The 12108-nt window shown below is 39.8% G+C and overlaps 1 protein-coding gene across 1 annotated transcript in view; it reads left to right on the top strand.

The window, feature by feature from the left end:
* Positions 1-12108, top strand: part of kti12 (KTI12 chromatin associated homolog) — a 40184-nt gene that overhangs the window by 1530 nt on the left and 26546 nt on the right. Inside the window, exons 2-3 of the mRNA XM_059946143.1 lie at positions 5855-5906; positions 8003-8055. Coding sequence (XP_059802126.1) covers positions 5855-5906; positions 8003-8055 — 105 coding nt within the window. The remainder of the gene's footprint in view (positions 1-5854; positions 5907-8002; positions 8056-12108) is intronic.

Genomic DNA, 12108 nt, shown 5'->3' with positions numbered 1-12108 from the left:
GAATTTAGAAGAATGCTGGAGGGATTTCATTGAAACCTACCGAATGTTGAAAAGACTAGATAGGGTGGATGTAGAGAGGATGTTTCCTAGGGTGGGGATATCCAGAACTAGAGGGCACAGCCTCAGATTTAAGGGGCAACCTTTTAGTAAAGAGGTAAGGAGGAATTTTTTCAGTCGGAGTAGTGAATCTGGCACAGACTGTGGTGGAGGGCAAGACCGTGGGTATATTTAAAGTGGAAGTTGATAGCTTCCTGTTCAAAGGATATGGTGATAAGGCAGGTGTATGGGGTTAGATGGGCTGAATGGCCTCATTCTGCTGCTATGTCTTGCAGGTCCCGTCAGTGATAAGGAAGGCAAATGTAATGACTAAAATATAAAAGCAAGAATGTAATGGTGAAACTTGAGGAGGCACTGGACAGACCACACTTAAAATATTGTAAGCAGTATTGAGCCCCTTATGTAAGAAGGGGTATTGGGGAGGGTACAGAGGAGGTTCACAAGAATAGTCTCTGAATGAAAGGGTTAATGTATGAGGCACATTTGATAGCTGTTGCGTTTAGAAAAACGAGGGGGAATCTCATTGAAACCTATCAAATATTGAAAGGCCTTGATAGAGGCCAGGAAGGCGATGTTTCCTATAGTGGGAGAGTCTAGAACCTGAGGGTGCGGGCTCAGGGTTGGGGAATGTACCTTTAGAACAGAGAAGAGGAGAGTGGTGAATCTGTGGAATTCATTGCCACAGATGGTTGTGGAGGCCAAGTCATTGGGAATATTTAAAACAGAAAATAGACTTTTGATTCATAAGAGTGTTCAGGGTTACAGGGAGAAGGCAGGAGAATGGGGTTTTGATAGATAATAAATCAGCCGTGAAGGAACAGCGGAACAGACTTGATCAGCTGAATAGCCTAATGCAACTCCTATGTGTTATGGTCTTAATAGAATAGACATATATTTAGAATTATTTAAATAACGAGACTAAATAATGAAGGCAAGCACTGCCTTCGGGACATACATGATAAATAATATGAATCTGCCTTTCAACCCAATCAATAAGATTGTGGCTGCTGCTCCTCAATTTCTCTGTTCTGTCTCCAGATCCTTAGATTCTCTTGTATCTAACTGAATACACTCATGAATTGAACTCCTGCAGCCCTGATGGGTGGGCTGTTCCAGCAATGTCCATTCTTATATTTTGGGCAATTATCCCTTTTCCCAGTTTTGGATGACCAATCCCTTTGAATGACCTGGATAACCAGATAAGTAACTCAGACTAGAATCATTTGACGTCTAAATCAGGGAGCCCTGAGTTTCTGTTTCAAAGAAATCCTAATCTTCCCTGAAAGATTCCCAGTTTCTTGTAATCAACGTACAATGTAAATTTATTATTTACTTTATGATTACAGAGGGGGGAGTGTTTGAAGTAGCAAGTGAGAGAGCGACATCTTGCAGGGTGGGAGCCATTTGAAAGCTGCGTCTTGTTAGGAGAGAGAGATTGTTTTGGCCAATAAAAAAGAAAGTTGTAAGTGGAGTGGCCATTGTTGGAGTGGGCCAGTTTTAGTGATCTGGCTTTGGCTCGGACAAGCACAGATGCAGGTTCCAAGTAAGCTTTTGTTTCTCTGTTAGTACATAGAATGTACATGTGCTGAGAATGAACCCAGAGTTAGTGGTATGTTCCTTGTGTGAGATGTGGGAATTTTGGGAGACCTCAGTCTCCCTGATAACTACATCTGCACGGTGCACTGAGCTGCAGATCATGGGAGGGAGTGATCAGGTGATAGCTTGGAGCTACAAGGAGGTAGTTACCTCCGAGTTGTAGGAGGCAGCTACTTGGGTGACTGTTAGAAGAGGAAAGGGAATAAGAAGCCAGTACAGTGTACCCCAGTACTGTTTCCCTCTATAATAAGTATACCACTTTGGATACTGTGGGGGGGTGGGGGTTGAATGACCTACCAGAGAGAAACCACAGTGAGCAGGTCTCTGGCTATGAGTCTGGCTCTGGTTCAGAAGGGAAGGAGAGAGAAGAGGCAAGATGTAGTGATAGGGAATTTGTTGTTGGGGGAACATAAAGGAGTTTCTCAAAGTAAATTTATTATCAAAGTACATAAATGTCACCATATACAACCCTGAGATTGTGGGCAAACTTAATATAGAATAATAACCATAATAGAATTGATACAAGACCACACCAACTTGGACATTTATCTAGTGTGCAAAAGGCAACAAATTGCAAATGCAAAACAAAGAAATAATAAAATATAAGGAATAAATTTCAACCATATCAGATGAAGAGTCCTTGAAGATGAGTTCATTTCAATGATAGGAAATTATCCCTTTGGTTCAGGAGCTTCTTAGTTGAGGGGTAATGATTGTTCGTGTACTTTGAGGCTCCTGTATCATCTTCCTGATGGCAGCAGCGAGAAGAGAGCATGGATGCCATAGTACTCTCTGACTGTATTCAGAAGGTATGTATGGTATATGTCAATATATACTACCTTGAAATTCATTGTCATGCAAACATTCACAGTAGAACTGAGAAATACAATGGAATCAAGGATAAACAACACACAGACTGATAGACATTGTGCAAAAGAAGTCAAACTGCAAATGAAGTAAATAAATAATACTGAGAACTTGAAAATGAATCCTTAGGTTGTGGAATTTGTTCAGAGCTGAGGTGAGTGAAGTTACCCGCACTGATTCAGGAGCCTAATGGTTGATGGGTAATTACTATCCCTGAACCTGATGGTGTGGGACCCAAGGCTCCTATACCTCCTTCCTGATGGTAGCAGTGAGAAGATGGCCGGGATGATGGGGGTCTTTGCATTTTCTCCCATTCTCTTCCCCCAAGCTTTTCCAAGCTGTTATGTACTACTGCCTGATATCAATTGTCACTTTGTTTTTCATAAACATACAGGATGCTGGAAATTCAGAGTAACACGCACAAAATGCTGGAGGAACTCAGCAGATCAGGCAGCATTAATGGGGGGGGGAATAAATAGTCGACATTTTGGGCTGAGACCCTTCGTCAGGATAGGAAAGGCAGGGGAGAGAAGCCTGAATAGAAGGTGGGAGGGAGGATAAAGGAACCCAAGTGGTCAGGTGGGAGGGGGAAGAGGGGATGAAGTGAGGAGCTGGGAGGTGATGGGTAGAAGAGGTAAAGGGTTGAAGAAGAAGGCACCTGATAGAGCAGAGTTAACCATGAGGGAAAGAGGAGGGGCATCAGAGGGAGCTGAAAGGCAGGTGAGTGGGGCAGGTAAGAGGGGAGCCAAGAGAGAAGGGGGATGGGGAGAAATTACCAAGTTAGAGAAATCATTGCTTGTGCCATCAGGTTAGAGGCTACCCAGTGGAATAGTAAACTATCTCCATTGATTGCCCCCCCCCCCCAAAAAAAAAAGGAAACCTTGGAAATTTATTGCTATCTCTTAATCATTAACCAGGTTATTCTTCTAAAGGTCTTAAGACTTTTACATGAACCTGAGACCAAAGGTGAATGTAACTTCTCACTTGAATGATGGCTTTTCTTGTGGTAATTACAGTTTGGATCCTCCATTTGAGTATTTGCTTTGGAAGCAATGTGGCCTGCTCACTGGGGTCTGCTTAGTATAGTTAGACAGAGAAGCAGAATTAGGCTGTTTGGCCCATTGAAAGCCTCAATGCTGGCAATGTAGGCTCAGGGAGGAAGCCGTCATGGGTTTGCTGTGAATTTAGAGGAATTCATAGTGGTACCTCTCTAGTGGTTAATGTGGCTGCTTTATATAATCAATGTTTATGAAACGTATAGAAAGGTGGGATCACTTCTACTTGCTAGATTTCCAGAATTGTACTGTTGTTGCCCAAGAGTATGCTGATAAGAAAAGTCCTCATTCAGATCTGAGGATGCCATGGAATTTTACTACTGCACTATGGTGGCATAGTGGTTAGCACAACGCTTTACTGTGCCAGTGACCAGGTTCAATTCCTACTGCTGCCTGTAAGGACGTTCTCCCCATGACCACATTGATTTCCTCCAGATGCTCCGGTTTCATCCCACAGTCCAAAGAAGTACCGGTTGGTAGGTTGATGATCATCAAATTGTCCTGTGGTTAGGCCAGAGTTAAGTTGGGGGTTGCTGGCCCAAAGACATTAAGGACCTGTTATTCACTGTATCTCAATAATTAAGTAAATAAAACCAGCATCTGCAGTTGCAATAAAAAGTTTGAACCCGCTGAAATTACCTGATTTTCTGTATTAATTACTCATAAAATGTAGTCTCATTTTCATCTAAGTCACAATAATAGATACATTATTCAAAATCCAGGCTGGAAAAAGTATTTTAAGCCTTGTACTTCTTAACTGGTAGAACCTTCTTTAGCAGCAATAACTTCTACCAAGCGTTTCCCGTTGCTGCTGATTGGATTTGCACCATAGTGAGGAGGAATTGTAGACCATTCCTCCATACGAAACTTTTGGTTCATCAACGTTTCTGGGATGACATTTTAGGTCATGCCACAACACTCAGTTGGATTAAAATCTGTGACTCTACCACTCCAAAACAAATTTTCTTCTTTATAAACCATTCTGTTTTTGATTTATTGGTGTTTCAGATCATTGTCTTGTTGCATCATCCAACTTCTATTAAGCTTTAGGTGATGGACCGCTACCCTGATATTGTTAGCTGTCTTGATATAATTTTGTATGCATTGTTCCATCAACAATTACAAGCTGTGCAGGCTCTGAGGCAGCAAAGCAGCCCCAAACTATCATGCTCCTTCCACCATGCTTCACAGTTGGGATGAGCTTTTGGAGTTGGCGTGCAGTGTCCTTTTACCTCCAAATATAGTGGTGTGCATTTCTGCCAAACAGTTCAACTTTTGCTTCATCTGTCCACAGAATATTGTCCCAGAAGTGTTGTGGGACCAGGCGGTCTTTTGCAAACTTGAGACATACAGAATTTTTTTTTGGAGAGTAGTGGTTTCCTCCGAGGTGTCCTTCCAAGAACACCATCCTTGTTGAGTGTATTACTTATAGTGGATATATGAACAGAAACTTGAGCAAATTCTAGAGATTTCTGCAGGTGTTTTGATGTTATCCTTGGGTTCTTTTTCCACCCCTTTCAGTGTTGCACATTGTGTTCTTGGTGTGATTTTGCAGGCCGCCCACTCCTAGGGAGAGTAGCAACAGTACTGAATTTCTTCCATTTGCAGATTATTTCTCTTTCTGTGGACTGATGAACACTCAGGTCTTTAGAAATGCTCTTGTAGCCTATTCCAGCTTCTTACATCTCTGCAGTTCTTTTTCGAAGGTCCTCTGACAGTTGTTTTGATTGAGGCATTGTGCTCTTTCCTGAGAAGAGCAGGCTCTGTCAGTAACCTGACTGTCTTTTTTATAGGGCAGGACACCTCTACAACCCACACCTCCAATCTCTTTCTCATTGATTGGAACACCTGACTGCAAATAGCTTTTGTGGAAGGCATTGCCCCTGAGGTTTGCATACTTTTTTGAACCTATTCTGTGATTGTTTAAATGGTGTACCCAGTATTGATGAGAAGAAGTGCAATTGTTTGTGTGTTATTAGTTTAGGTAGATTGTGTTGGTCTATTATTGTGACTTAGATGACGATCAGACCATATTTTATGAGTAATTAATGAAGAAAATCAGGTAATTACAAAGGGTTCACAAACTTTCTCTTGCAACTATACATACATTTTTAAAAAAAAAATTTGTGCCTTGGTACTTGATGTTAGTTTGGGATATACGGAATAACATATCATCAGTGTATTCTGTTGGAAAAAGCACCATTTGACTTAATATATGTATAGTTTTAGTATGAGCAAGAGAGACCTAAATGGTGGTCATTTTTTATTTTGCATTGCAGATTCTCAGAAGGAGAAGGAGCTCCGAGGAGCATTGAAAGCAGAAGTTGAAAGGTAGAATGAAATTATTACTCTGCGATTAGGATATAAAAAAAGGTCTGATCTGAAAACTGTAGCTTTTGGTTTTTTTTTGTAAAGCATGAAACTACCCATGCTTTTGCAATTTGTATTTTTTCTGGTTTCTGTACATTTTGGTTGCACTGCAGTGTAAATCAAACTTTGCCCATGCCAAGGAGTAAATTCTCTTTGCCTTTTCTGTGTACATGCCAGTTCTATACAGCACATGCATGTATCTCCTGCTGTAATATTCCTTCTGTCTCCTGGCTTGGCATCCATTTGCTCCACCTCTCTGCAAACTGGTCCTTGCATTTACTGGCATTTTTCAGAGTGCACAAACTAACACAGTTAATATTAAAGGGGCAACACAGTAGCATAGTGGTTAGTACCCACTTTGCAGTACCAGTGACCCAGGTTCAATTCCCACCACTGTTTGTAAGGAGTTTATATGCTCTCCCTGTGTGATTGAGTGTGACTCAAAGCTTTCTCAATCTTTCTGGTCAGAACTGTTTCCTTTAACAATGTAAGAGCAATGCTTCTATCTGTGCTTGGTCCTGGTACTCTGTGTCATTTTGACCTCAGCCCTTGGCGCACATTTGAGTTGTAAAAGAACTTGGTTATTTTTGTCTCCTACTATCAGGCTTACAGTAGCACTGGAGATGTTTTTACAGTTCTGCTACTCTCTGAGCTTAATTTCCTTGTGGTTGCACACATGTTGTTGGTCAGTGTGACAAGCATCTTTCTCGACTAAAATAACCCACAAGAAATGAGTGTTGCTAATACCTCTACTATGTGTCATTTAATCTCTTCTAGTCTTCTCTATCGCAGATGTCTTGTTCTCCCTCTTCATGCCAGTAATGTAACACTTGTTTACCTCCAACTTCTCCCCATTCTGATACAAGGTTCAAAGTAAATTTATTACCAACATACGTACATGTTCATGGTCATCTGCTGTAGCCCATCCATTTCAAGGTTCGATATGTTGTGCATTCAGAGATGCTCTTCTGCACACCACTGTTGTAATAGGTGGTTATTTGAGTTGCAGTCGCCTTCCTATCAGCTTGAACCAGTCTGGCCATTCTCCTCTGACCTCTCTCATTAACATGGTATATTCACTCAGATTTACTGCTCACTAGATTAGTTTTTGTTTATCACACCATATTCTGTAAAATCTAAAGACTGTGGTGTGTGAAAATCCCAGGAGGTCAGCAGTTTTTGAGATGCTCAAATCACCCCTTCTGGCACTAACAATCATTTGATGGCCAAAGTTACTTAGATCACATTTCCCCATTCTGATATTTGGTCTGAACAACTGAACCCTCTTGACCGTGTCTACATGCTTTTATGCACTGAGTTGCTGACACTGGGTTGGCTGATTAGATATTGGCACTAACGAGCAGGTGTACCTAATAAAGTTGCCACTGAATGTATTTCACCATGGTTCATTTTCTTATGGGCATCAACATTCACAATGGAATAAAGAAATACAAATCAGTGAAAAACTAAACACAAACAAGAATGACAAACAATCTATGTGCAAAAGAAAACAAAAGTCTGCAAATACAAAAAGAATAATAAAATATAAACTATGCTAATAACATGAATTGCAGAGTCATTGAAAGTATTTCAGTTTGAAGCATTAACTCTGCTTGTCTCTCCACTGATGCTGCCTGATGTATTGAGTATTTTCAACATTACTATTTTTTGTTCAGATTTCCGGCGTTCACAGTTCTTCGTTTTGGAATTAATGACCGTCCAAATTGATAAGATACTTAATAAGATGGTAATTAATTATTGTTTTAACTTGATAATATACTGTGTTGCCGTGTTCTGTTGTATGCCTAGACACACACTCCACAATAAAGCACAACAATTGAGTAGGGCTTGTATGCAGCTTGACATTCAGAGCATCGTTAGCATTTGGAAGCAAACTGTACTCAACCCAGTGAGCAGGAAAGGAAAAGCAAAAACAGACATATTTTCTGCCTGGCTGTTACAGTGGTATTTTGGATGAGATTCAAAATGTGCCTGATACTTGTACTATCTAGTGCAATTTCATATTTTTCTTTAAACTTGTGTATCTTTATTCTCAGAAAAATCAATAAAGAAGATGTTGTAATTCTGGATTCTCTAAACTACATCAAAGGTATGGAGTGAGTCTTTAAATTGATTCAATGATGTACAGATGCCATTCTCATTGTTTTGAGAGCAGTGATATGTTGGGTTATGCCATAGTCCACCCATCCTATGCTTGATGGGTTGGGTGATGTCATAGTCCACCCATCCTATGCAGTGATATATTGTGTGATGCAGCAGGCAATCCATCCTATGCTTGATGGCTTGAGATTAAAGATGGAGATCATCTAATTACTTTCTGAAGGCTGGAAGGCAAAGAGCATGTGGTAATGCAGCTCTAAATTAAAAAATCAAAATGCTGAAAATAGTTGGTTCGGGCAGCAGCTGTGGAGAAAGAAACAATTCAGGACATTAAAAATGGGAGCATAATTAGGCCATTCAGCCCATTGAGTGTGCTCTGCCATTCAAGCATGACTGTGAGAATGGCTGAGAGGATCATAGGGGTCTCCCTACCATCTACTGGGGACATTTATCAGGAGTGCTGCATACACAAGGCCCTTAGTATTATTAAGGATCCCACCTATCCATCCTTTGACATTCCACCACCAGGCAGGAGACTCCGATGCATAAAAACAAGAACGGTCAGGATCAGAAACTTTTTCAGGCCATTAGGCCTCTAAACTCCCTGCTGCATCGTATTCAAAGTGTCACTGGTTAATCTGTTCTGTACCTTACAATATTTAATTCGTGCACTTGAATTTGTTTATTTGTGGGTAATTCATTTGTTGATTTCACCCTTCCTTTCATAAGTTATTGTGTCTTATGTGTACTGCAGTGCTTTAAACCCTGGTTGGGAGAAACATCATTTTGTTTGATGGTATACATGTATGTAGTTAGACTTGACTCTCCCTCTCAACTCTATTTTCCTGCCTTCTCCCCATCAACTTTGACACCCTTACTAAATATCAAACTCTGCTTTAAATATACCTGATGAATTGCCTCCATTGCCTCCATATGTGGCAGTGAATTCTACAACTTCACAAATTCTCCATCTCTGTTCGAAAGACACATTCTTCATTCTAAGGCTATGACCTTCATAAGGTCCAAATGTTACCCTGATACAAAATGTTAACTGTACTGTATTTCTCCTTCAAATAAGAACTAATTAGTTCACGTGCCTGTCATTTGACTAGGATTTATGGTGTGTATGTATATACAGTGCCTATGAAAAGATTTCACCCCCAACCCCTGGAAGTTTCCATGTTTTATTGTTTTACAACATTGAATTACAATGGATTTAATTTGACTTTTTTGACACTGATCGACAGAACGACTCTTTGGCGTCAAAATGAAAATAGAACTCTACAAAGTGATCTAAATACAAAACATAAATAATTGATTACATAAGTATTCACACACTTAAATATGATGCACCAAGTCATCACTGGTGTAGCCATTTTAAAGTCACAGAATTAGTTAAATGGAGATCACCTGTGTGCAGTCAAAGTGTTTCAATTGATTGTAGTAAAAATACACCTGTAACTGGAAGGTCCAACTGCTGGTGAGTCAGTATCCTGGCAAAAACTACACCATGTAGACAAAAGAACATTCCAAGCAACTCTGTGAAAAAGTTATTGAAAAAGCACAAGTCAGGAAATGGGTACAAGAAAATTTCTAAGTCACTGAATATTTGTTGGAGTACAGTTAGGTCAGTTGTCAAGAAATGGCTCAGCTGTAAATCTGCCTAGAGCAGGCAGTCCTAAAAATTGAGTGAACTTGCAAGAAGGGGACTAGTCAGGGAGGCCACCAAGAGACATATGACAACTCTGGAGGAGTTATAAGCTTCAGTGGCTGAGATGAAAGAGACTACTGTTACGTATTCAGGCAACAATAAATATATGAGTTCGGCAAGGGTTTCTTATAACAAACAACACGTTTATTAAATACAGAAAACAAACCCCCCAAAAGAAAACAAACACTACCGTAACCGGAAACAGCTGCTGAGCAGCAGCCCGAACAGTTCTTAAAGTGATATTCCAAAAACAGTTCTTTAAAAGTGATATTCCAAAAACAGTTCTTAAAAGTAGTATTGCCAAAAGTTCGATATGCTCACAGTCCATTTAAAAGGAGAGACTTTATAAGATGATTTAGGTTCTCTTTCACGTCGCTTGCTTCAATCCCTGACGTCGAACTTCCCACGAAGAATTCACGAAACAGAACGGCTTAAAGGCACTGACCTTTCCTTCTCCACTACCTTCAATCCTTTCTAGTTAAACCTAGGGATTAACACGAAGATAGTCAACGAAATCCTTCCAAATAAGGATCAAACAAAGGTCGCCCCCATTTCACCGTAGAAAGCGATTCTCCTCGATCTTTAACTTCCAACTTCCAATCTTCACTCTCCACTAATTTCGAACTAACAGAATCATAAAGAACCTGCTGGCAATGACCTTTTAAACTTTAGCATTAAATAAAAACTTCATCCTTCAGCTAAACTGCGTCATCACTTCAAACACGCAGTGGCATGAAGTCAACTTGGCAAATCCAGCCACGAACTGCCCCTCCTCACAGGGTGGGGTCTACCTTTTATAACCTTGTAAAAAAAAAACGTCACATGATCTCTACTGGCGGGAAAATGACGTCACCACCATCACAAGACCATCACCTCAAGTCCAGTACAGCTTCAACCCCAGTCACATGACAAGTACGTAACACCTCCCTCCAAAAAAACATTTTTGGTCTGACAAGAACAAAAATTTTTAACAATTGCTTACAAGAAAAACAAAGGTATAAATTTTATAACATATACAATACACAACACCATCATATAACAGCTTATAACTCACAATACAGTAGGAGTGTTACAATTGAAAAAAAAACCACTCCATAAAAAAAAGTACAGTGTACGTTCAACATCGAGATAGACAATCAGCAACCACATTATCTTTACCTTTAATATGAGTCATCACAATATTGTACTCTTGGAACATCAAACTCCAATTTAATAATCTTCTGTTTTTGTTTTTCATCTTACTCAGGAAAACTAACGGATTATGATCAGTGTAAACAATAAGTGGTTTTTGAGTTGTACTAACATATACCTCAAAATATTCCAAAGCTAAAACAAGAGATAACAATTCTTTCTCTATTGTTGAATAATTTCTTTGATGCTTATTAAATTTCTTAGAAAAGTAAGCTACTGGATGATCAACCCCATCACCCTCATTCCTTTGCATTAATACTGCTCCTGCAGCCTCATCACTAGCATCCACAGCCAATGAAAAAGGTTTTTCAAAGTCAGGTGCCTTAAGCACAGGTTGCTGACATATCATTGTTTTCAATTTTTCAAATGCTTCTTGACAAGGCACCGTCCATACAAACTTCTCATTCTTCCGCAGAAGGTTAGTTAATGGAAGGGCAACATTAGCAAAATTCTTACAAAATTTCCGATAATATCCTACCATTCCCAAAAACCTTCTGAGAGTCTTTTTCCCCGTTGGAGTGGGAATCTCTAAAATTGCCTGAACTTTTGCCTGAACAGGAGCTACCTTACCTTGACCCACAACATAACCAAGGTAAGTCACAGTGGCATGTCCAAATTCACTCTTAGCTAAATTAATAGTTAAGTTAGCTTTTGAAAGCCTTTCAACCAATTTCTCCATCGCAATAATGTGTGCTTCCCAAGTATCATTTCCTGTCACTAAATCATCAATATAAGCATCAGTATCTTTCAATCCCTGAATCACAAAGTTAATCATCCTCTGGAAAGTACCTGGGGCATTCTTCATCCCAAATGGAAGAACATTATACTCATATAACCCAGATGGAGTTACAAATGCAGAAATCTCTCTACCTCTGTCCGTTAGTGGAACACACCAATACCCCTTCAATAAATCAATCTTTGTAAGGAACTTTGCTTTTCCAACTTTATCTACACAATCATCTACTCTAGGAATTGGATATGCATCTGTTTTTGTTACAGCATTCACCTTCCTATAATCCGTACAAAACCTAATACTACCATCTGGCTTTGGCACCATAACACATGGCGAACTCCAATTCGAGTTAGAATGTCTAATGATATTATTCTCTAACATATATTCAATTTCTTTCTCAGCAAGTT

The sequence above is a fragment of the Hypanus sabinus genome, chromosome 21 (assembly GCF_030144855.1).
Source record: "Hypanus sabinus isolate sHypSab1 chromosome 21, sHypSab1.hap1, whole genome shotgun sequence".
NCBI lineage: Eukaryota > Metazoa > Chordata > Chondrichthyes > Myliobatiformes > Dasyatidae > Hypanus > Hypanus sabinus.
This window is presented reverse-complemented; position numbering and strand designations above follow the sequence as displayed.